The sequence below is a fragment of the Haliaeetus albicilla genome, chromosome 1, assembly GCF_947461875.1.
Source record: "Haliaeetus albicilla chromosome 1, bHalAlb1.1, whole genome shotgun sequence".
Lineage (NCBI taxonomy): Eukaryota > Metazoa > Chordata > Aves > Accipitriformes > Accipitridae > Haliaeetus > Haliaeetus albicilla.
Genome location: NC_091483.1, coordinates 43,953,767 through 43,980,617, shown reverse-complemented (window position 1 = coordinate 43,980,617; position 26,851 = coordinate 43,953,767). Strand labels below are relative to the sequence as shown.

General features: G+C 40.5%; 1 protein-coding gene across 3 annotated transcripts in view; it reads right to left on the bottom strand.

Moving 5' to 3' along the window:
• Positions 1-26,851, bottom strand: part of GALNT7 (polypeptide N-acetylgalactosaminyltransferase 7) — a 76,833-nt gene that overhangs the window by 15,086 nt on the left and 34,896 nt on the right. For 2 of the 3 annotated variants that reach the window (XM_069787035.1, XM_069787050.1), the window contains exons 3-6: positions 10,684-10,850; positions 3,942-4,072; positions 3,596-3,675; positions 1,546-1,728 (exon numbers count right to left, since the gene is read on the bottom strand). In XM_069787035.1, the coding sequence (XP_069643136.1) occupies positions 1,546-1,728; positions 3,596-3,675; positions 3,942-4,072; positions 10,684-10,850 (561 nt within the window). Of the gene's footprint in view, positions 1-1,197; positions 1,381-1,545; positions 1,729-3,595; positions 3,676-3,941; positions 4,073-10,683; positions 10,851-26,851 lie in introns of all 3 variants that reach the window. The other variant, XM_069787041.1, reaches the window with a different exon arrangement.

The following is a 26,851-nucleotide window of genomic DNA, read 5'->3' as shown; positions in this document are numbered from 1 at the left end:
TAAACCATTCTGAGAACATGTGTTCTGTGTTTCTGGGAACAGTTTAAAGGATTTTAAGACCTGTTTGGATGGTAAACACAGAACACAACAGTGATGTTTGAAATAGTTTATCCCCCTCTAAGCAAATATTAAAGTTCCAATGTGGACAGCCTTGTCAGAAAATGGTATTATTTATACTGTATACAAAACAGATCAAAGCTTCATAACTTCCTTGCATGTGTTGCCATTTTAGCAGAGAACAATCACGGGTGAGGATAGGGAATTACCAACATCAGTTCTTACCATGTTTAAATCATATATACAAGCAATAGAAGACATCAGATTCTGAAGATGTGAGGATTGCTTTCAAATGTAGTAACACGATTAGTTAAGTGTGAAGGGGAAAGTAATAAAAAACAGCAGAACCACAGTCTCCCAGTCTTGAAAAGCCATCCAGAAACCCTAGTTCTAAGCTAGGGTTTCTAGCCAGTTTCTGTTTGCTAGGAAGAAAACATACCCCCTTACAAAGCATAAGAAAAAGGTGGGACTTCTGTGAAAGCTATTGGAGTTTTCCCAGAAAATAAGGTCGTGGTCTTAAATTTTTTTTTTAATGTTGTGTGTATTAAATTAAAATCCCCAAACATACTGACACCTTAGAAAATATCTAGCCAAGATTCTTAAACAGCATGCTTCTTTGTCAGATGGGATCTATTATGAAGCAAGTGGGAGAAATACGACAAAAGGGATTTTTTTGATGCACTTGCATAATCCATGAGCTGTATGCATGCATCAAGCCATGACAGCAGGCTACAGATTTTATGCATTACTGGCTATTACAAAGACTCACAGCATGCTCGTTATTTCAAATCAAATGGTTAAATAAGCACTGTTGTTTCCAACACTACTTTTAAAAAAGTATCATCACTAAATAAAGTTTTCCCTTGGAAACAAAGTCATACAATATTTTATTCTGCCAGACAAACCCCTGTCATTCTAATGTGCACCCTATTAACCACACAAGAGCAGGAATGGAGAGGCAACACAAGGTAGCAAAGGTATTTTGAGCAAATAGTCAGCTGTGGCAAACAGGTCTGATTAAACAAAGCAGCTGCTGTGGTTAGAAATACAAAGATTTTCAGGCTAGAAGTACATGCAAGTTTTAGTGGATCAATATTGACTTCAGAAAAAGAAGAAACGGGTAAGTGATTTAGTGATTACCGATACGGTTCAGTTTTTGTCTTTCTGCTTTCCTTCTCTCGCTTGGTCAAGGGAACCCTCTTCCATAGCATACTCCAATCCCACGCTCCTCTAGCAAACCCATCTTCGTCACCACCCCCTTGGGGCACAATCTTATAAGTGTTGCCATCTATGACATCTATAAGCGGCACAGTGCATGTGGTTCTGCAGGGTGGCGGATGGTGGCAAGGAAGATGCAGTTATGTGCAAGGACCCGCGTGGCACACGTGCACCGACCGTAGTTCATGGGAAAAGAGGGGGGGAGGGAAAAACAAAAGGGTTTAGACAATTATTCATTAAGATGCACAGTATGTAAACAGCTCGCTTTACCGATAAGGCTCAGTTTTATGTTTTCGTTTGGCCTTTTCCTTGTGGCTTAACGGAATTCGTTTCCATAGCAAACTCCAGTCCCAGGCCCCTCTGGCAAAACCATCTTCATCCCCACCTTGTTGTGGCTCAATGGAATAATCATTCCCATCTATGTAATCTATTAGAGGTACAGTACATGTAGTTCTGAAACATTTATAGAAGGGAAAGAGAGAGCAAAATACAATTTCAGAAGAGTAATCTGTCTAATCTGAAGTTTACACCTTTAATTATTAAGCTTATAGAGCAGTTTATATGAAAAGTCACTTGTAAACATATTATTAAAAAATGAAGCCTCATTAGAAGAAAAAAGAGATAGACCTTGCTTTATGTTTTAAGAGGTTCTGAAAGCAGAAAAGTTAGGTCTGAAATGCTAATATATCAATTTGTTTATCAGTACTTTTTCCTTTATGTGTATTTCTTGACATGGGTCTTCTAATAAAGCACTGCTGGAGGCAACAGAGGAGCCCTTAGAGGACTAGGGTTCTCACAGTATTATTATTTCTTGTAATTTCTATTCATATTAGATCTTAGCTGTCAACAAGTATGATAAGCTCTTAGCTTTTACTAGTGTAAACATGGATTTTCACTGTTCTGTCCTATTCGACTGCCCTGCAAATCCAACCTCTCAGGATAAAAAAAATGTTACTGGTGCTCTCCTAGCAGCAGTCTTCAGTAGAATTTTTCCTGTTTGATTTGCAATATACTTCTCACTGTGATCTGTCACATACAATATTCACCAAGAAAAAGACATTATCTTGTTATTCTCCCCAAATTTTCCAAATGAGTTTCCCAGTCGACCAAACTTTGAGCATTTCCATCTTTTTAAGTCAAATTCTTTGAGACAGGAAAATAAGCGGGGTGAAAAGAAACGCTAACGCCGTGCTCTTCTATGAGGCAGAAGCGGCAGCACGATGCACCCAGGCTACCAGGGCTCGGAAGAAGGCTGCTGAGCGATGCCCTCCTGGCACCGCACGCCTCAGCATCGCTGGTCCTCACGTAACCTCTGCTTGTGCGGGAGGTGCTGGAGGATGCCTGTAAAGCTGCCTGTTCTCACCAGCCTTTCTCATGTAAAAGAGTAACACATACTCGATGGAAGCACACAAGCATTTCCATCTTCTCTCTAGTATCCGAGTCCAAATACAGTCTTGAAGCTGAGTTACAGCCTTTAAAACACACAAATTCCACCTCTTCAAGAAAGTTCTGGTAGTACGACAGGTTAACAAATAGTTTTTAGGACTGAGCAGTTATTTTGTGGGATTAAAGAGTTTACACGAGCGCATGGTTTCCTAAACACACATACCCCCTGACCACACAAGCTAAGAGCGTGGTAGCACACAGCAACAGCAGCATTTCAACAGCTGGAAGAAATGAAGCCCCTGGGGACGTCCCTCCTCTGTCACCCACGCACACAGCGCAGGCATTTCCACCACTGACTCCAAGCAAGTGCCTGGGCTTGAGGCAGAGACAGGCTCAAGCGCTGGCCTTGGTTCACTAGAGACAATGCTCCAAAATGCTTCAGAGGAAACAAATAAGACCATATTGCAAGACCAAAGATGAGAAGGTTATAAAACTCTTGAGATCACGGCGACTTTAAACCCCCATTAAATCAAAACACTTACTGCTACTTTTCCTCTACCAAAAATCACATTTTTGTTTAGTTATTTTGTTTAATCAGGTTCCTTATTCAGCCAGAACAGAACATTTTTATAACAGTCCCTCAGATCACTGCAAAAGACAAGAGCTGTCTTATATTTAATCTACACTAAGCAAAATATTCAGTATGCCTATTAAAATAAATTATCCAGAGATTTATTTGCCTGACTACTTTCCTTCCTCCTTACATAACTTTTATGCTGGGAGATAATAAAATAATCATACAGCAAATATTGATGTAGTTTGATATAGATATATACTGATATAGATATAAAACTATAGTTTGAAAAGTAAAGATTGTTACTGTGACTTTTTCTTCCTAAGAGACCAGACACTGGAAATAATGGGAGAACATTACCTGTCCTTAGATATAGGAGCTATAAGTGGCGCATACCAATTAATTCCCACCTCACAATGGGCATCAAGGTAAACCAAAACCTTCAAAAGAAAAAGAGTAAAGACATTTACATTTCTGTATATGAGATCATGATGATTTAATTAAGCTTATTTACACTGAAATGCTTTCATATTATAAAAAAAAAAAGACGTTTAAATAAGTAGAATTAATCTCTTTTTAAAACAATATTGATAATACAATACTATGTTTCTACACACCTATTTGAACATAGAACCACCACCACCACCACCACCTCTCCTCCCAAAAAAGAAAAATAAGACAGACTTGTGTGTGAACCGGCTCCTACCTGTCCAAGTTTAGCCTTCTGGGCGCCAATGCTCCTAGCTTGGATTAAACCTTCTCTCCTCTCATTTCGAAATACCTTTACAAGGCCGTTCCACTGCTTAATATACTCATCCAGCCTTTCTTTTAAGTGTGCTATCAAATAACAAGAAAAAAAATAATTTTGGTAAGGTTTAATAAGAAACAGTTTTGTACTCTTAATACAACCCAAATCCAACTCTACTTAAAAATATCTGCAGACATTTAGAAGAATCTTTAATTCGACTGCTCGTACTACCGCTCACAAACACTAAACACGAAGAGATCAAGACTTGGAGCTCTCTGACTTCATGGCACAGGTCTGGCTCTGGCATATCTGAAGAAAAAGCAGCTGAAGCGGTTGGCCACACCGCAGGGCAGGTGGGTGGACAATTCCCAGTCACTTCCATATATCACACAGTGGCTTTCAGGTCTTTGCCTGTATTTCAATCAGGCAGAGAAGCTTCTACACTTCAGCACATGGTCTTTCCTCAGCAGATAAAGTCGCATGTGCAGTTGAAGGCACCACTTCTCAGTTAAACATTTCTCTTCACTCACTTTCTGCCTCACAAAATTTTCTGTCAGTCTATTAGACCTGGTGTCGTGGTTTAACCCCAGCCAGCAACTAAGCACCACGCAGCCGCTCACTCACTCCCCCCCCACACCCAGTGGGATGGGGGAGAAAATCGGGAAAAGAAGTAAAACTCCTGGGTTGAGATAAGAACGATTTAATAGAACAGAAAAGAAGAAACTAATAATGATAATGATAACACTAATAAAATGACAACAGTAGTAATAAAAGGATTGAAATGTACAAATGATGCACAGGGCAATTGCTCACCACCCGCCGACCCACACCCAGCCAGTCCCCGAGCGGCGATTCCCTGCCCCCCCCTTCCCAGTTCCTATATTAGATGGGACGTCACATGGTATGGAATACACCGTTGGCCAGTTTGGGTCAGCTGCCCTGGCTGTATCCTGTGCCAACTTCTTGTGCCCTGGCTGGGCATGAGAAGCTGAAAAATCCTTGACTTTAGTCTAAACACTACTGAGCAACAACTGAAAACATCAGTGTTACCAACATTCTTCACATACTGAACTCAAAACATAGCACTGTACCAGCTACTAGGAAGACAATTAACTCTATCCCAGCTGAAACCAGGACACCTGGAAACCTGAGACAGAAACCCCCCATATTCAAATTATTGCCCTCCCTCATCTAGACCTGTTCCCTCTTGGGGTTGGGTGGTCTTACGGTAATCTTCTAATGAAATTAATAACTGGAGGGCCAAAATTGCAGTGAATGAGCTGTAGCTCATCACACTGATGAGCCAGGAAACCTTTAGCCAAAGGGACTTGGTCAGTAAAGGGATGAGTAACTGCCTAAGAATCAAGATGGGCTACACTTAAATGGTTACCGATTTGTATTTGCACATTGGTCTTTGCCAAACTGATCTAGAAACCACATTCCTACCACACAATTTGAAAAAAAGGATCCTAGTATTGCATAATATTTTTGCACAGATGATTCTGTTGAGAAAACTCACAAAGGCCGAAGGGCCGGCAGCCAGGCACTGGCCATTTGAGGCTACGCTGATTTAACTACCAGTGTTCATTTAAAATCTATTTTTCTACTGAAAGGCTCAAAAGAATTGCCTGCAGCTTCAGATTCTCTCAGTTGGGAACCAGAATAAGCCACCTAAGCTACAGCCGAGGCATCCATGCGCTGGTTTGCACCAGCTCCGAGAGGCTGCTAGATGCCATGTCTGTGCTGATCTAACAGGAGAGGGGATGTGCAGAGGTGGAAGGAGAAGGATGTCCCTTCCAGCAGCAACAAGCCATCAGGTTGCTTCAGCAGCAACATTTTCTGCACCTTGAATGAAAATGATTGAAGTCTGGACCTTGCTGCTACTTACATTTCAGTATGTTTTATATTCTTGCCAACAGTATTTAAAGAATGATAGTTTTAACAAAGGCTACAAATAAATAATTGAAATGGAAGTGGTGGTTTTTGGAAGCAAAGTTTCCAAACTTGAAAATTCAGCAATTATACCAAAGAACAATCTTCTGAAACCACTATCTTTTAATACTCTTGTTATCCCTCCTCTTCAACTTCATAAAAGAATAAGGTTTCTCAACTAAAAGTTTTACGTATCCTCTTCTCCTTTCCCACACATATTTACAATTTCTTTTGTAAATCCTTGTGCATTAGGAAAACTTCAAGGATACATAAATATCAAACTAGAGAAAACAATTTTATCACATGCTGTATAGAATAATATGCCATGTAATATATATATAGAATATATGATAGGATAGCTGTGATATAAATTTTTATAGGATAAAATCAGCAAGAGTTATGAGGTCATACTGAAGTGGTACTAAGAGAATCTTTATACCACACCATTATTTATTCTGCAAATTCCAAGTACATGTTACAGAAGGACTGTCAGGAATGTTTTAAAGATTTAAAACCTGAAGTTATTTCCAGCTCTCCTGCCTATGAAGCCAAATGTTTTAGTTAACAAATGTTCAACTATGTAAGGCTCACAGGGAGCTGTAAAAACCTGTCATATTGATTGTGTCAAGCTTTTCTACAGTACAAGTCTCAGGACTTTGCAGTCCATTATCTGAAACGATGCCAGGGTTAGCAGCAAGTGCTATTTCCCACAGGAAAACTGAATTTTCCCTCCTTCCCATACTACAAAGCCTGCATGACAGTAGTGTATAAAATCCTGATACTTTTACAGTTAGAAATACTGTTTGGCCAACATTAAATTTTGTTCACCTAGAATGTGTATTTATGACATCTGTTAGCAGCCTTACAGCATTCTGGTTTTTGTTTAAAAATGTGTATTTTACCTTTCAAAATATTATAACCATCTAATCTGGTCTTCCCTTGTTTGGGTTCTTCTCTCATGTCTCAGTGCATGATTAAAGCACGGATCAATGTTTTTTAAAAACACGTCCTTTCTCCAAAAGATCTTAGGCGTTGCAGATTACAAGGTGGGAGAGGAGGAGGAAAGCAGGTTTTTTCCCCTCGACTCATGGATGTCAGTTTGAGAACTAGAAAAATGGTATCAGAAGTCCTCCCTAAAGCAGCTGCCCCTGAGTCCCCTGTACTGTAATACTACTAACGTGGGGTGCTCGCTCTTAGCTCTAACACAAGCACTGATTAATGCTTCAGTTTCCTCACTGCAAGCACTGTTAAACAAGTTAATAAAAATACTGTTACCTTTCTACGCTCATTACTTCCCCTTTGGTTATCTTACAGGATGCTGCATTAGTGGGAAATACAGATAGCTATAAAGAAAAAATAAGGAAACACAAAAGGTAGACAAAGCCTTTAAACACTACTAGGAACATTGGTATTTACCTTGCAGTCACTCTTTACAGGTGCACGGGCTACAAAAGCGAGCTGCACCAGCTGACCTTTACGCTTCAAAAAGAAATAAAGCTGGTACCTAAATACATAACAAGTAGTTGTTGAAGACCTATATACACAACTGTAATTGTAGGGAGCTTCAGAAAATCTGGTGTTATGAATTCTCATTGCCCTTCCAGAACAGCTGCATCCTCCACACAGGTAGCACTCACAGCAAAATAAACTGTTTCTATCAAGAAGCACAAGAAAAACTGGGGCGGGGGGGGAGCATGTGCAGCAGCGTGGCCACACTGACACTGTGATAGAAGCTGTTGCAACACTCTTGGACTCTAACATGCATTAATACAGAGGTGTCCATTGAAAATACCAGAACTAGCATCATTCAATTAGCTTGGTGTCATCTTCTTATTACTGTTCCCTCTGTGCTTTGACAAAGGAAAAAATGCCCGAGCAGAACTCAGCACATCTCTCCATGCAGTCCTCCACAGTTAAACCCTGCTGTTTGCAGAAGAGATTAAGGAAGGAAGAGAGAGTGTCGTTCAGCAAAAAGACTGCTCCCAACTGACTTTGTATAAAGAACTACAATGAAAAGAACATTTTCCAAGCATTGCAACTGTTCCTCCCTGTAAGGCATAATATATATAAGCTTCTATGCAGCTGTAACTCCCTTCTGATGAAAGAGGATTTCTCGTAAAGGAGGACAGGCTGGGCTCTTTATGAGCTAGCCTTTAGAAGTGTTTGCAACCACTACGCTCCATTTTAATTTCGTATCGCTGGAGAAGGCGGCAGCTAAGAAATAAGGACAGCCACACCGAGTGTGAGCAAATGTCTACCCAGTCCAGCATCTGTGTCCCTCAACACTGGTCTCAAAAAGCATAAGACGCTTTTTCCTGGGTGGAAAGGCAGGTATGAAGTGTGCAGTCTGAAAGCAGGTGGGGAAGGAGAAAATCCTGTATCTGTGCTGCCAGCACTGCTTTTCTTCTGGCTGAAAAAGCAAAAAGCCACCGGCAGCTCTGCTATGATTAAGACTGTTTGTGTTTTGCAGCTCTCCTAACAACTGGAGATCTCTTCAGGCAGCTTGGCACTCTTCGCAGCCTGTACTAGTTCATGCTTCTCTCTGGGGAGAAAGAAGTGGAGCAAGATTCTACTCTCCTGGCCATTTTTCACCTAGAATGCAATTTGAATTATTGAAATTAAGTTAATTATGTTTACCAAGTAATAGCCTAAAGCAGTTTGAAGACTTATTATAGTGAAACAGTACAGTTGCAGCAAGGTGTTCAGAGCCATTCCAGTCCGTGCTTGTTTTCCAGTCACTCATACATGAGAAAATTGCATCTTGAGCTTGCTTTACTGAATTTTCTGATTCAAGAAAGTTACTTGGGAAAATGAAGTGTGGGAAATATAGAGACAAGGGTCTGCTGGATGTTAGGTCCAGGCTAGCTGTATCTGCTAACCATTCATATATGAGCAGAAAGCATAAGTAAAGTTCTGTATTTCAAAACAAATTTCTTGAAAAATACTGCCTTTATTTAACAATCGATATATATTGGAAAACTGTAGTACGAGTTGTTATGCCAGACAAACTCATTCCATGAATTACATATACACAGCACAGAGTCACCTACAACTCATGGGAAACCCAAGTACTGAGTCCAATCATCAGTAAAAAATCTGGTTATTTTTCTAGAGACCATCAGTGTCGTCGTTATTTTATACAGCTGACTCGGTCCTTGAATAGCTCTGAAGGAAAGCTGTGATCCCAGACGAAAAGGAGAAACACAGCACATGTCTGCTGACTGCATTATTAAAATTATATCCCTTAGGAGAGAAGATATTTTTGTTTTATAGCGTGTGTGTGTATCTAAGCCAAATTCTCAAAAGCTGTAAAAGGATACAGGAGACTATAATGTAGCAATCAGTATCTTTATTAGACTAAGCCAGATGTAGTCAAGTTTACAATACAGGTAACTTTTCCTCTCCTGTAAAAACAAACAGAAAAAGATACCTACCTACCTAAAGGTATGATGTAAAAATTAACATACAATAACTACTTTTAATGATGATTTATACTCAAAAAAGGCAACCCCAACTATGTGATGAGTTCAGTTTTAAAATTTATAGTTGGTATACCCACAGCAAACAACCTCCTGTGAGGCTGGAACTGGGAGAAGCCCAGATCACTTGATAAAACGGAGAGTTTCAGAACAGAGTCATCTGCTTTCCATGCCACTACCCAATTCAGCTATTATAAAAACAAAGAGGAGGGTAAAGGGAATGTATCCTATGCTGCTGACCAGTTCAAACTCGCCTGTGCTCTCAAAAGCCATCATCATCATTGTCTAGAAGAAACTGTCATCCCGCACACCTAAAGTGATGTTTTTATTTGCGCATCTACTCTTTTTCTCTGTCAACTTCTATTCAAGAACTATGCTGCAATAAAATCTTGCAGACTGTGCAGCTTTGGTGCACTATTTTGAAATTTGTTTAAAGCTTAAAACCAGACAGAATTCCTCTATATCAATCATCTTGTATCTCTAGCATACCACTTCCAGTTCTTTCCCTTAATTTGCATTAACACTGAAGATATCACCATTAAAGGAAAAAAGTCAGTGTATGTTTATGTATATAAGAATCACACCTAAGTACATACATTCTGACTATAAACCAAGACCAGAATGGATATTACAAAGGAAAAGGAAAACCTCTGGACTTCTGAAAATGTTGCTATGCAAGAGTCAAAGAAAGGCAGAAATTAAAACACACTTAAATTCTTAAAAGCCCCTCCCCCCAATAAGAAACAATAAACACCTTAACGTGATGTTTAATTAAAAAAGGATGTTGGAAATTAGAAAGATATTGAAAATGGATCAGAATAATTCAATAGCCTTAGATACATTTTTATGATAGTAAAAAAAACCCCAGCCCCCCTAAAAACCGGAATCTGGATTCCTATATGGAATGAAGCAAGAAATTATTCCTAAATAGGCTTAACTTAAACTCCCTCAATACTCTTAAAACTACTTGTTTTCATAAGAGCTAACAGAGGTACTAGCTATCCCAGCTTTCTACTATATACTACTCCACAACTGTGGTAGAGAGTCCACCACAAATCCTATATTTCAAACAGCTGAACACACATAAAGGACTGCCACCTTTATGAAAGCAGTTCACTGGAAAAGAGCTTTCCCTTCACTGAAAACTGAAAGGACTGTGAAGAAGCAACTTACTTTTCTTGCAGAGTCAACTCAATTCTCCATGGCACGTAATAAACGAGAAGAAAACTATTTAAAGAAAAAATAAAGCTTCCTTTTCTACAAGTATTCTGTTAATATTCCAAATATACCTTTGTTGCTAAAATCATCAATCAGCACGATTTCTGCCAAGTATTTCCTTGGAGTTCTCTTAATGACACTGTGGACTGTCCTCATGAGTGTGGACCATCCTTCATTATGGAAGACAATGACAACGCTGGAGGTGAGCAGGTTATCATCATAATGCCAGTATTTGCATCTGTAAAAAGATTTGATTTTATTAGTTTTCACGCTGTGATTTGCAGAACTGCTTAATAACATCTTTGTGCAAATGAAATCTTCACTGATGGCTATTCTTCAGATTAAAAGAGAAACAGGATATAAAAGGTAATATAGCTTAAGCATCACAGAGGTACGAGACCCAACGAGCAGCTTGCTTCCAGCCAGCAAGCTTTTTTGCCTCCTGAAAGAGGTAGGATGCAGCTGGTGAACAATGACTACTGCCTCAACAGCTACATGCTTCCTTCCCCCTGTGTAGGTGGATGGCATTACATGGACCCTGCAGAGAGACATGCCTACCACCACCACCTCGCTGCTTGTGTTGCCAGCAGAGAACAGTGGAAGAAAAAGCCCCAAACTGCATCTGCCAAAATGGGGGTCCCCTTCAAAACATCAGATATCACAATTTAGGATGGACTGTGCCTTTGGCTCAACCTACTGCATAACATCGCAGTAAGATGGTGCTGGTTTTTTCCAAGACTCTTTAAAATCAGATTTACCCAGTAGAAGGACTGTCTATAAAGGGTTTCTGTTGGCTTTATACAGTCCACATGCAGAATCCGCATAATTAGCAAAGTTACGAACATTGTTGTAGCAAGGCAAAACTCATTAATTTCTGCCCTTTCACAATAAAAGAGATTTAAACATAGTAAGTAAACTTACTAGAAGCACAGCAGCAGCACGTGAAATGCTCATGTCAGCTGCTCTGCATAAGACTATCTCGATTTGCAAGAACTGTCAGAAAAGCAGTTACTCGTGGGAAAAATGTAATCCCATGGCAGACAAGATATGATCTCTACTATTTATTAGTCATGGTTAAACTTTCAGGTATAACAAACGTAGCTTAAAATACACAACCTTACCAAACCCATTAAACCCTCCATTCCCTAGTCAAAATGCAGTCACGTTTCACTGATGTAAGAAGGTAACAGCTTTGGCCAAATTTGTGCAATTGTATTTTTTTTTTTTTTAACAGATAGAAGTAAAAATTTTTAAAAAGTAGACTGCCAAGGACAGGTTTCAAACCTGGCGCAATTTCAATGGGCTCCTTCCTTGAAAGAAAGGAGAAGAGGGGAAAAAAAACGAGAGAGATGTGAGAAACCAAACAAAAACCATGTAGAAAACTCACGAGGAATAAAGCGAGAAAATGAACACTGAAGGGCTGCCAAATTTTAGAAAAAGGCCAAGGATTTATAGATCATTTGAAAATGTAATGCCTTTACAAAATTTGACAAGGAATGCTATCACAATAACAAGACGACAAATTTTGATCAAAATAAACAGTTTCTAACCCTACAAATGCATTGAATGGACATTCAAGTAACAGGTTCAATCAAGCATGTATCTGGCTATAACATACATCTTTCTAGTAGTCAACATGACAGATGACAATTGCGTCAACCAAACATGCAAGACTAACCAGTGTCAGAAAGAGTGACCCAGGAAATGTAACTATTGCCTATGTTCATTCCTGTTAAATTTTTTCAATTTAAGCATCTGTATCGGTGGGTTCCAGCTTGGCGTGCCATGAAAAGCACTTATGTATCCATTTAAAACACACTGCATTTCAATTTTACTGTGGACCTGGACTCAGGTCTTTTTTCCTGAAGAATGACGGATGATTTAGAAACAAGCAAAATGAGTAATTCAGTCCACACTTTCCAATATTTATTAATCACATTTATCAACAATGGATTTCATTTGCAATTGTAATGTCCGTTTCCCCAACTGCATCCCTAAATGAGACTGTTCAGTCTCCCTAACTACAACCAGTCCAGCTATTTCCTCACCTGGAAGTTTCCCTACCTGATCACTAGCCCCTTTCCCAACTATAATAATACAATTCCCATCACCAAACCCAGAGACATAGCACTTTTGATTTCAATGGGCAAAAGACTTGTTTTTTCATCTTTTAGCAAGTAAAGTCTCTACGAGGGAGAATCTGACCTTTCACAGACAACTATTACATATTAAGAAATTATTCTTGACAAATAGAAACTTTTAAACTTACAGATGCAGACTTCCATAGTTATATTTCTCTATATACAATAAAAAGCTTAAATGCACAGAAACATTCCTGTGTTTGAAAAATTACCTTAATCATCAGAAATAACCAGAGTTTCTGAAACTCAACGAAGTTAAATGTGGAAAGAACTCATGTAACAGATCTACAGGTATTTAAGGAGTGTTTTTTGGTGAAGAAGGATGTATTTCACTTATTGTCAGGGAACAGCATCAATATGTATTTCTCACCCACCAAGGAAAAAAAAAGAAATTGGTAGAAACAAACTATTAATTTTGGTCCTGTGGGAAAAGAAAATTACAGAATCAAAACAGTCTGTAACTAAGTCTGATCTAATAAGGCATTTCTTCTCTTACTCAGGCATGCTGTAAGCAACCTCTGAAACAGCACTATCTCTACAAGTATGGTTTACTGACTAAAATCCTCCAGCTCAGTTTTTTTATGCCTGAAGTAGCTGCAGCTAATCATATTTATCAGCTACCAACATACAAGTGCTAGACCGACTGTTTAAATGCACGGTTCAGGCCACTGTTGCTTTCCTTCCACAGATCCCTCTCAAAAGATTTCAGCTGATTAGAGATTGCAATACTTCCATTTGTAGGACAAGCTACAAGAGACAACTTATTTAGCCATTTGCAGAGATAAAGTGGATATGCTACCTAGGTACGTTAAGTTGGCTGCATAGAAGATTTTCCATTGTGAGTTTAATAACAAATTAATACCAGAACTGTGTTGCTTTACACATATATTCACCTGGATTAATTTTGGTGATACAGTTATGTTAAGATGGAGGAAAACGGGGTGTTACACATTCAAAATCGGCATGCCAGCTGAACGCCATTCAAGAGCTCCATGTAAAATACAGTGGAAATTAATAGCACCTTTTGCCTCAAAGGAGAAGGCAGTATCTGATGCACTGTGCCACTGACCTGCGCTTTCAGCAGTTTAGCTAGGAAATCTTTTTGCTCTCCAATAACAAAGACAGCCAGCTACAACATTTCAGACTGCCTTCAACAGAAACAAGGGAAACACTGCAAAAACCCCCAAATCTTTTGGTTGCTTACTTCTCTCACTTCTGGTCGTGTAGGTAAGTCATACTTAGGAACAAAATGGTGAAGAGCATAAGAATGAAAGACAGTAAGTAACGTAACGTAATTTAAAAAAGCCAAACCTATTACAAAAGCCTGAACTGAACAACACATCTGTGAGCAATTTTTAAGCATTTTTTGATCTGTATTTAATACCTTTTTAAAACATAAAACCAGAGGTCTAGACAGGCTTTTTGCTACATATCCAACTTAATCTCCTCACATCTGTCAGCAAGTTTTACTTTTTAAGCTTGAAAAATCAGGTGTTGCTAAATGTGCCATTTGCAAGCCATAAAAGCACTACATTTATACCTCTAGTAAGATCATACTTTTAGTTTTTTCCAGCAGCTATATTTCACTTATTGGACAGTCCACAGACTGACTCATCAAGCCCATAAGCTCCAACAGACTGCAGCAACTCCCTATGCACGATCTTGTCTCTCATCTTGCATTGAGAATTGGAGGTTTGAAACATGGTAGTTGTTTTCGATACGTGCAATTAAGAAATATTTTAATCTCTGTGGCAATTTTTTCAAGAAATGCAGATGTCGCTCAAGTATTTCAGCGACAAAAATCAGGAGCCTCCACTCTCATTTCCTTCACATCCACAGGGAAGGAAGCGGGGAAGAGCTTTTCTTCAGTGGAGCAGCACTGACATCCAGTGGTTGGCAAACCAAATACCAAGAAACCAGAAATGCATTCTCCTTGTGTTTGAAGCTGAATTTTACAGCACTAGTTTCCCTGTAAATTTTAGGGGCCAGAAAAGGAAAATAAAAAGCCTGAATTTCCAGACTCATGCTTCAATTTTAAAAGATAGGGTCAAGGAGATACGAGTGTCCAGGCAAAAGCTGCAAGCTGTTGAAAACTGGCACGGGCAGATGCAAAGTACAAAAGAGTCTGCAACAAAGAGGACTGAAATATGTTTCACCTCCAGCTTCATCCCTGGGTGCTGTCCTGCCCACATACGGTAGCACGGTGCCCTTTCAGGTGTAGCCTGCAGGCCAGCTGTGGTTATATACCGTGAACCATATCAGTAAACAAACTCACTTAAAAAAATTTAGTTCAAATTCTTATTGGTATAGCTGAGAGGACGGCACATTGCAGCAGATATACAGGAATGAGAGGGTAGCATCCTCAAGCTAGTCTTGCCCCTAGACATTTCACATTGCTTTTCCTGGCCCCTGTAAAGAGTTACTGTACGGGGCAAGAAGGAGCAGGCATGCACCGATCCGTGAAGGGCTGGCAGCGCCGCAGGGAAGAGCAGCTCTGTTTGCTTCCTTTCCTCAGGGAACTCGGAGTGAGAGGAAGCAACACCTTCAGATCAGTCCATGAATAAAAACTTCCCGTCCCCAAATCAGCACTGGTGTTACTGAGCAAAAACATGGACTGACTCGTCACTGGAACGAGAAGAAACCTTTTGAAAAATACAGTAGTGACCTAATGGAGAAACAGGGTGAGTAACACTTCTTCTGACTTATTAGCCTGCATACTCAAGACATGAATTAGTCCTACTCCCTCTCCACCCCTGGGAGGGAACAGCACTGTTGGAGACTGTGCCACACGGACGACCCTGTCCCTCGATCACGAAGTCGTGCACCAGCCACAGCAGGAGAGGAGCCCTTTTATGGGGGACCCATGTGGGGCTGGAGCGCTCCTCCGCTTGAGGAAATTTCTGCTCTTGCAGCTTTGTACTCCATTCATTAGCTTGCTCTTACTGATGTCCCTTGGCCCAATCAACGTGACCATGGGTACATGCTCCAAGGACTGGATGACCCTACAGCCTCCCTGTTAGCAACCACTGTGGCTGCAGATGTGGGCTTAAATTTCCTCAGGCTAAAAAGAGCCCAAGCTAGAGGCTGCTTCTACTGGAAGAGAAATCCAGGCATCAAGCAAAAATGCAAGGGAAGAAGGAGAGCACCTCAACAGCAATTCAAGGGTGAGCCCCAATAAGATAGATACTTGGAGGGCGATTTGAGATCTTGAGCCAACAGAAGTGCTTCTCATGTCATCCTGAATTCCTAACTTCCCTAGCATACCAGCACCTAAGCTTCAGAGAAAAGTAGAGGTATCGTGGCCACAACTGACTCTCTATCCCGATACTATCTTCCTCAGGCCAACTATATGCACCCGCGCTTTCCAAAGGCACATCAGTCCCCTCTCTGGGTTTTAAAGCACTGTACTTGTGTGCTCAGACCAAAACATAGCAGCACAGATTTCTCCAAGACAGCAGGCAGTTGCCATCGCATTCCTGTACCCACTCCAGCAGCCAACTCCTAAGAAGCTCGAGTCAGCTGTTTTAAGCCGAGAGCCCTGAATCAGTACAAAGCTGAAGGTCTCAGGTTAGCATTTATCCTGAAATTGTAGCTGACACACATAAAAAGGAATCTCTCTTCTCCATTAATATAAAACTGTTCAAAATTTTAAGTTGTATTTTAAGTTTTATTTCATGTTTAAAGTGGTATGAGAATCATAGTGATATTATCACCTACTGATAATTGCTTTATAGTGCATGCATTTTTCTCACGCTTTGAGAAGGTCTAGCACTAGCAGAGCCCAAAAATAAGTTAGGAGCTGTTTCCATTTGCAGCTTCCTCTTGTAGTAAGCCCTGTTCTTATCTTTTAAGGAGACAGTCCTTCAGCAGACAGCATGCCGTTTACATACTTTAATAGTGAATTCAGGGCTGCTGTTATTTTAAATCATCAATTTATTATGACTACTGCATCACCCCCTAAGAAGACGTATGCCAGTTTCTTTCATAAAACACCTTCACCAGTTTGCTCATCTGTACAGTTGATGCCACCAAGGTCCTAGCTGCCACTGGCTGCTTGATGCCTGCAAGTCAGATGGATCGTTGCCTAAGTCTAGAGTAGGCAGAAACAGATTACAGAACTGGGCATTTCTTTGTTATGGTATGACTAAGTAAATCTGAAGTTAATACTGGATTTGTTACCTATGAAGCCTTAAAGAGTATTTTTATGCATCATCAACATCAATGTAAGATTACAGTAGTCAACTTAAAAAACAGGGGTTCTGGAAGAGAAGTGAACAGACAACCCAAGAAGGACATTTTGATCAGCTGAGTAAATTTTTTTTCTCCCCTTCAGCAGACAGCAACAAAACCTCTACTACACACTACCTAACAGCTTAAACCTACGCTGAAACAGCATTTCCTATTTTTGCAATAGCTACAAGCTTTGTCTACTTCCATTCCTGAAGTAGCCTGCAAGGCTACGTGACTAATTTTGTTATTAGTGCCCCTGGAAGCACAAGCTACATCTCTTATCACACCTCATAAAGTGCCACGATCCAAATTCAGGCAAGGTTTGTACAGAGACCCAACGTTAGGGCTAACAGGAAAATTAAAGGAATACACTTTGCATTTTTTTTTAACCACAGGATTCTTGCCCATAGTATCACTTGCCCAACACTGAAGAAGTTAAAGCAATAAACACCCTAGGGCAGGAGAGCTGGGGCAGGTAGAAGGTCAAAATAAATCTCCTTCCTCAGGGAAGGGGAAGCCACACGACAGGGAGACGGAGCCAAAGCCCTCTTCTTTCCTGGTTCGGTTTAAAGCGGTGCAGTGTCTCTCCGCACATCTCCAGCCCTCCCGCAGCACCGCGATGCACTGCGCGCTATGGCAGGGAGGAGACGGGGCGAGCGGATCGCTCAGCACGGCGCAGGATGCGGCTGTGGGTCAGCTGTGGGAGAGCAGTTTGTGGCGATGCACTCCCCTCTCCCCGCTGAGGCAGCCAGCGCTGTGACCTCAGAAGACGCTGGCACGAAGCTACAACTCGCTGCGTGTGGCAGTTCTCGGCATTTCTCCATTGAGGTGGGCGCTAGTTTAGGAAGTTACGGCTTGATGCGTTTGCTTACGTACAGCTCAAGAGAATCCAGGCTGTGCATAATTTTGGATTTATCAAACGCTGCCTAATGTAATATACCTAATATAATAAACCTAATTTACCTAATATAATAAACAAAAGGCTAGAAAGAAGCTTGGGGCAGTGGACTCAGTCCCACAGAAGTACTTTATTTCCACCATGCCTTGCTCATCAGAGATTAAACCTTGAAGTTCCTGCCCATGCTCAGCTGGACTGAATTATGACTTATATCATGCATGTTTATTTAAATGCTTTACCACAGTAAGTTCTGGTTAACAGGAACAAGACAGAGCATAAGAAGTTCATTTAATTTTTTAGTTTCACATTCAGATTACAACTCATTTGACAGAATGCTTCCGCCATTTGCCCCAAAATTTCTATGATGCAAGACAGCACCTGGAAGGTTACACAAGCAGCTGCAGGAAACCTCTCAGACTTCTCTCTGCCCCCTCCTCCAAAGTCAAGGTTTAAGGCAGTATTTAAATATACTCCAGGTGCTGCACTAGACTTTTCTGTTGAGCAAGTGGTCCTGTTCAGAGCTTGGTCTTCTCATTTCAAATGCACAGGCAAGTAAATCCAACTACAGATAACACACCTGGCGCCTCTGCCAACTTCTTTGTACTCTTCCGGTGAACTATTTCTCTGTTGAAAATTAAAATTCGAAACGCTAGCAGCCAACACTAAAGAGACGGGATCCACCTTCACTGTAGTTTTCACTACTGGGACCTGAAATGTTAACAGAAAATGCTTGGTTTTGCTTTAAGGCCAATGCCTGGAATTCAAATCTTTCCTGACCACAAGGAGATGCTCTGACAATACATGGCTAATTACATTTTAAACACGTTTTTTCCTCCAGGAGTCTTGCCAGCAGTAAGGCAGCTGATAACCTGCAGAGGAAAGCCAGCCTTCCTGATTTAGTGTGACCACTATAATTCACCTGATTCTCAACCCCAGCCTTCAGTAAGGCAGACAAAGATTTATGCGCATACTATAAAATTAGTTTTCTTGGTTACAGAACAGTTCCAGTGTACTGTGTGGCACTTGAATAAAAGATTTTCCCAAGGTACCACATGAAATGAAATCAAGTCCCTAATGCTCCATTTCCAATGACACAGATACCAACAGTAATTACTGAATTTTTTTTTCATATAACAGTATCAAATATGTAATTTGCACAGTGCTATAATTAAAGAACTAATCACATTCCTGAAGAAAGCAGGCTCCACTCCAGAACTTTTCTATTCAATCTCCTTAGCTACAACAAGATTGACTGGACACCTAACTACTTACTGTAAAATAACATACTAAATTCATGTTATTTGCCCAGAGTAAAAAGACCAGCCATTTCTAATGAGCAGCCAAGATTGATCTGCCTTATTTCATACCCCAAGTAATTGTTTACAACTAAAGATTTTGGTATTTTTTTGACTCAACTCCAGCACCAAAAATTTTCTATACGGTTTGATACTTTTAATAGCACTTCAGCCAACCAAAGGGTCCAAGCTGTCACCATCAAACTATGATAGGAAAAATATCTTTACTAACAGCTTTGCTTTACCAACACACAGCTCTGCATGTATGTATTCTTAAGTAAAGCCAGAAGTCTTTATTTTTGGCAAGAAATCCCTCCTCTGCTTGTACTAAAAATAATAAAAAAATAAAACAAACGCCCTTCAAAACCACATGTATGATTTTAAAAAACAAGCCAATTCTCATTCCCTTTTGATTTGTTTTATAAAATGTCGTGAGCTGCAAAAACAGTTTTCCAAAAATACATTTCTGTACACAAGGAACATTGTACTCAAGCAAGGAAGAGTTACTTTTCGAGGTTTTTCAACAAAAGCTTATTGGCAGTTGTTCTGTTTGAAGTAAAAAGGTGACCCATGGCAACAGATCCAATTATTCAAGTACAAATTTGTATGGCCCAGGGGGCATGCCCTGTAACAGCAATAACGTCATTAAAAAGGAAAAGTCAAACTGGATAATCCATGGAAGAAAAAAAACACTTTAAAATATTTATTTTGCCATGGTCAGACTGACAGATGTGTGCGGGTGATGCAGTTGAAATTCTGGCTCACACTGGTGAGCGGACAGTAGTTATCTATTGTCATACTTAAAAAATCCAGGAAGAGATTAATTTGTCTCATGCCATAAACATGCACAAAGAATCATGATGCTTCCTTCTCCCAGTCAAACGACTCAGGATAAGATTCCTGCAACATTCGTCAAAAGAAGCTGTCAAAAAAATGTAGTTTAAATAGAGTCAAAATACTAAAACCCTCTGGGTCAGTAAGAAAAATATGTAAGCAAGTCTTCCATGGGTTGGATAACAACAGCATATCAGGCCTGAGCAATGCACGTTGAGCACTGATGCTTTCTTACAGCCAACACAGTTAATTACCCTCGCATGAAATCTGATCAACAGTACGAACATCCCTGGCTTAAGGGCTCTACAGTAATGTAAGTTAGTTAATAGGACAGATAAGGAGTTTCACAGAGCATCACTTACAATATACTTCAAGAGAATGCTTCTTGACTTAAATTTCAACCCAAAGTGCAATAAGCATGACCCAAGCCCAGCAAAATATACCAATGGAAATGGCAGATGTGGATTGGAGTGTTCTACTGTGAAAGTGAACTTCATAAAGGAAAACCTGCATTGCTCCTTAGTGTTTTTGAGGTAAAATAAACTACAAAGAGGCTACTGCAACTAATGCATTGTAGACACCTTTTTTTTTTTAAATACTGAATACAGATTCTTTGGAACAACTCACATTGCTTTGGTCTTGTGTAACCAGGTGCAGCTCTTGAAATGAGCCATTTATCAGACAGCCTCCTCTCAGGGCTCCACACTCGTAGTCATCAGTGGTTTTATCCATCAGGCAGTTTCTTCTGCCTTTTTGACTCTTTCACAGAGAAACCATTATTTGAATGTTTCCTAACATCTGCCATGAGAAGTTCATGATCTCAGGTGTTACAACTTTGCCAAAAAGCGCCCAGGAATGGCTTCTTTGAGGACAACCTCCCCAAAACACAGAACAGTCCACTCCCACATGCAGTAAGTCAAGCAGGCATGGCAGAAAGCCCACCTGGCTGCACCAAGAACTCCTGATGGAGCTCCAATGCAAAAAAGGAAGAGTAGGGAAGGTAGATGCATGGACTGGCTACCTAGGAGTACAGAAACATTGCCTGAGCACATGCAGAGAGAATTAAAGGCAAAGCTCCGGTGGAGTTGAAATCTGTGAGATGGGAAGGGCAACAGGAAGGGCTTGTAGGCAAAAGGAAGACTAAAGAAAACACGGGTTTACTGCTGAATGAGGTGCGACTTGGTGTCAAAGGACAGAGAAAAGACTGAGACACTTAACACCTGATTTCCCTCAGTCTTTACTTGCAAGGTTTGCTGTCACACCTCCCAAGTCCCTGCATCTAGTGGCAAAGTCTGCAGAAGCGAAAGAATATCCACCATAGAGGAAGGGTGGTTCAGGGACCACTTCACTGGACGTATCACAGCAAATGGGATAAACACGCAGAAGTCCATGGGACTGGATGGGCCGCACCGAAGGGTGCTGAGGGAGCTTGTGATGACATTGTGAGGTCACGCTCTACCATTTTTACAAGGTCCTGGTACTCAACAGTGGTTCCTGACGACTGCCAAAGACAAATGCCATGCCCACCTTCAAGAAGGAGGATCCAGGGAACTATGGCTAGCCAGCCTAATCTCAGCCCCTGGAAAGATGACACAGCATATGCTGCTGGAAGCCATTTCCAAGTACATGAAGGAGAAGGTGACTGGGAATAGCCAACTTGGTTTTACCAAGGGCATAGCCATCATCCTGACCGTGAAAAAGCTTCCAACTCAAAATTAATACCTTCTCCCCCCAAAAAACCAGCTATTAACAACAGCCACTGGGAATAAAAAGCATAAGGCTACATCCTGCAAGGATCCATTTAGGATAATGACTTAAAAAGCAAAATGCAGTTTGCCTCTGCCTCGTCAGAAGGAGGCCAACACACAATGACAACCTTTAACACTGGGATTTGTATTAATCCCAGTATGTTTAAAAAAATATTATTATACAACACTTTCTGCTTAGGTAGTCACACAGCAGAACTAATGTCTTCAATGCGAACATACAAAAGAACATTAACCACAGACTCCATGCAATTGGACTTCTAAAAGTGACAGTCACTTCACTTAGGTCTCTATTTTAAACCCATTGAATTGCAGGACTGATTTTGCAGCAAGTCTCCTCAATGAGGCTTGTACCCACAGCTCCAAATGCCACAGCCCCTTTGGCCAGCACCGTGCCTGCTCTGCCATGCCTATCTTTAGCTACACCATGGAAAGTAGTAAAACAGATTGGAAGAAGCACAGCAGAGGCCTGGCCTGAGGACTCATTCAGCATCTCATACCCACAGTCATGGGGCAGAGAGGACATGGACAATTTATTTATTTTTTCCAGATGGGAAGAGGGAGAAAACAGCTGGATTTACCAAATTTCCAGGCAACGGCCAAAAACCCAAGAAGCAGAGCTTCAGTGCCTGGATGAGAAAATCGTGTAGGGCAGCGTGTTTGAATTCATTAGTACCTGGTGAAATTTTTGGAATTGATTAACTTTATCCAGGAAGGACTGCCTTCTCTAAAATAAACCAGATTACTAGAGCTTAAATGTGCGAGGGACCTTCTAGCATGAAGACGAGGGGAAGCCATCGATACCACCACACAGAAGTACTGGCTGCCCAAGCAGGACTCAGACAGCACCTGCGGACATGTACGGAGGAATCGGAGCACCTGAGAGGACAGAAGACACAGGCAGGAGACTCCCACTGCCTCAGGAGACACAGTAAATATAAACCATGCTTCAGAGACCACCATTTCAGGCATCACTAGTTAGTGTTTCCAGGGGCAGTGCATCACAGCACCCACAGGAGAAGCAGCATATTTTGAGCCCTCAGCGCAATGTGGAGCTCAGCTGAAGACATACCTGTGTAGAAGCCACACTCTAATTGTAGCCACAATGCACTCAAGTTCTAACGCCAAGCGAGACGTGTCCTAGTAACACCTCCTTTTGAAAAGGGGAACTACAAAGAAGTGAGTTGGCTTATTGAAGAGAGAAACTAAGGGTAAAATGCTTTCAGGTAGCATGGAGCTTTTTCAAAGACTCCGTATTAGAAGCTGAGAGTGTTTATCATTAATCATAAAAAAAAAAAAAAAAAAAAGCCTAGTCAGGAACTAGGGAAAGCCAGCATGATTAAAAAACAGATGCTGTTAGTAGTAAGACAGACATTCTTTAAATGCACAGGGTGGTGTCCAAACAAGGAAAACAGAAATGAGCACTAATTCAGGCAAACTGAATGTAAATAATAAGATAGATTAAAAAAAAAAAGTTTGAGAAATAGCTTACTGAAGTATAAAAGCTGCTGTTGAAATATTTTTTTCAACCACCACAAGCAGGATGCCTGCCAGAAAGTCTGTTGGGCTGATAGATGATCAAAATGAAAAGAGACCACTTCAGAAGAAGGAAAGCTAAATTAAGTATTTCCGTTGAACTCTTAGCAGTGACCAACGCCAGATACCCAGGAAAGAGAACAAAAGCAGGGCAAGCACGCAGTAATACTTCCCTCATTTTATGCTCCTATCTTCAGCTACCTAAAGCTTAGGGACTTTGTAATTTGTAGATACCTGCATGATAGCTTCTACTGGATTTTTCTGCCATGAATAGCCTAATTGCTTTTTTCTTTTTTTTTTTTTATAAACCCAGTATTTCCAAAAGAATGCAACACGAATTGACAAACTACTGTGGTGTATAACTATTGCTGACACCAGCCTTGTTATCAAACAAACAGAAGGAGGAAAACATGACACCAATTTTTATAAAAGGGCCCTGGGGAGTTAAAGAATTGCAGACCACTAAGTCTGACTTCTGTGCTGAAAAGAAGCTAGTAATAAATAACAAAATCAGTAAACCATAGACACAGCTTTCGTGGAAGAAAGCCATGCCGCAGAAATATATTATCATCTTTTGAAGAAATCAAAAACTATGTGGACATGGGTGAGCCTATTAATAGAGTAACTTGATTTCCAAAGCCTTTGATGAGGTTCTTTGCTTTCTTTATAAGCAAAGTTCTTCATCAAAGTATGGCAGGGTAAGATAGAAGATCTCTTAGATTAATAACTGAAGTGTAAAAACTGTCTATTCAGTCCAATTTTTTAAACAAGTTTGTTGCTGTAGCAGCATAAGTGTCTGTGCTGGGCACCAAGTTGTCCACCTCCTCTTCCAGGTCATAACTGAGCAATAAAAAAAGAGTTCTTGGTAGTTGCAATTCAAACGACTATAAACAGCTGCAGAATAATTCAAGGACACTATCAAGGAAATGAGCTGGCAGGAGAGCTCACTGCAAGTGCAAATGAATGTATATGGAGTGTTAGACCACTCTTAGTGCGTATACTCAGTGACAGACCCTAAACTCGGCATTACCACTCGAAAAAAAATAGATCTTGGAGTCAGACGTGGATAGGCCTTTGAGCATTTTAGCTCAGAGTTAATGAAAGGGCAAACTGAATGGTAAGAATAATAAGGAAGGAATATGAAACATTTATATAGTAGCTTGATGTAGATTTCTCCCATATTCCCATATCACAGGGTGGCAGAGTAACAGAGTTACATGACAGTATCCGGGAGCAGCGGTTAAACAAACACCATGTTCTTCAGCCTGGAAAAAGTCACTGACTCAGGATGTCATTAATTCCAAGGGTATAAATGCATTTAAAAGACAAGTCTGTGCACAGAAAAAAGTCTATGAAGCATGACAATCCTGTTGCAATTTTTGGCTCAAGTGTCCAAGCCCACTGGTTACCATGAATGAAACTTAGTCCATTCTTGTATGTTTTCTCCCAAGCATATGTTATTGGTCAGAGCTAGAGACCAGATTGTCAAGAAAAATGATCTCTGTTCAGACCCAGGATAGCTATATTTTTTAAATTTCATTTTATTTTGAAATGCTCTGAACAAGTGGCTCATTATGCTGTAAAACAACTCAGTTCTTGCTCTCCCTAGCAGCAATGCTCTTCAGTTACAATTTTTTTTTTTGAGAGGACACATCTTGTTACCTGACAGCATTCATCCTCAAACCCAGGTCCATATTTTATTTCCCTAGCATGGTGTGTTTATCTTGAATCCAAGATAATTCAGAAACTTTATCACTCTATTTTTACTTCAGCTCTACCTCTGTGCAGACTCCTGATCACAAAAAAAAAAAAATATCCAGGGAGCAATTGAATTAATATCCTTCTTCCCTAAAGCTAACATTAGTTTTATCACAGGTCTGCTAGAAGGCAGGGACAACATGTAAAATTGAACATACATGACTGCTCTTAGAAGTAAAAGGCTGCCACCTATCAGTATAAAAAAAAATAAAAATCCAAAAATGGTAAAAATTACCAAGTTTTAAGAAAAAGTTTTTTTCCAGCAACTGTACAGAGGTTTTGGACAGGGCCTGCTAAACCTGCCCTACTTCTTTGCAACTAGAAATAAGGTGGAAAATAGGTATTGCTCCCACCTAAACCCAGTTTATGGCTCCCCTGGCCCTCCTGCAGAGTGCTGAAAGGCTGCAGCAAGATGATGCCATCTTTGAGATTTTGTACACTGACTTTCACATATCCCCATACATTCTTGATTTTGTTTAATCAAACCTATGACTTGCTGTATGCCAACAGAAGTGCTTGGCTTCAACCTCAAAATAGATTTGTTAAAATCTGTAAATCAAAAGTATGCAGTACCGGCAAAACGGAAATGTTCTGATGTACCTGACAAACAACTTCAACGCGCCATCCAACGTTATTCCTCTCTACAGGGCGCAGCAAGAGTTAAGGCTTTTTACAGCAGCAGAGGCTGCCCAGAATCACCAGAAAAGTTCCTACTGAATCAATAAAGGCAGCTGGCAAATCATCTTGGCAACGTGTCCGACTCCAAAGTCAAATCTGAACAGCAGCATTGAATCCCCCTTTATTAGCATTTCTTCCTTCTTCCCCCTCCAGCAGGGACAAGCCCTAAGGCTACGTGGCTTTTAAGCTGAGAGAGACAGTTCTTGCAGCACTGTTTCACTCCCGCTAGCACTGCCTGGGAAAGCATTTGGCATACTTCACTGAACAAACCTGACTGCTTCAGGTGACGCTTAGAAATTCTGATGCTTAAAGGAAGAGAAGGCTGAGGTGAGGTCTACCTGGATTGGAATGTCTACGAACGAATGAACATGGTCTCTGCCCGGAAGATCTTCCTCAATTAGCAATGCCAAGATAGCATTAACCAAAAAAAGACGACTATACTGCTGTTTGGTAGGATTAAACTGAATGTTGATCAGCCTTATCAACCAAAATGGCTTCTGGACTTTTTAAACAGATCAGTGGGAGGAAAATAAATGGTGCATCCAACAGGCAATCCGCTACCTTTTGCGGCATTTCTTACTGGTATCGGGGGATGAGCAGGAAAGTGAGTATGTTGATACCTGAAAGCATATAGCAGTATCAGCCAATCTTACATTGCTTCCCCTCTCTTCTGCTGTTCCCAGGTGACATACAGAAGCTATAAACCTTTAACCCATTTAGGGCAATTACAAGCATCCCAAGTATTCAATACATGAAGTATTTTGATATAAAGTTGTCTGAAAGATGCATTTTGTTCATGTTTCTCATGCTGTTTTGTTTGCTTGCTTAGAACATTAAACAATAACATGTAACTTTGATTTGAGCTGCTGGCTTGGGCCTCCATGGAAGACTTATCTGCAAGTGTGCTTGGAGGAAACTGTTTCTAAATTTCATCTTTTCTGCTCTGATCAGTCACGTGGCTGTCTCTCCTATTCCTCAAAGTACACGAAGTATTTAATCCTTCTTCAGGAATTTCCATTTATTACTCCCCTTCAGAACAGAAGTAAAGACAAACTCTGAGATTATGCCAAGAATACTTCAGGAAGCTATAGGTGTGGAACTAT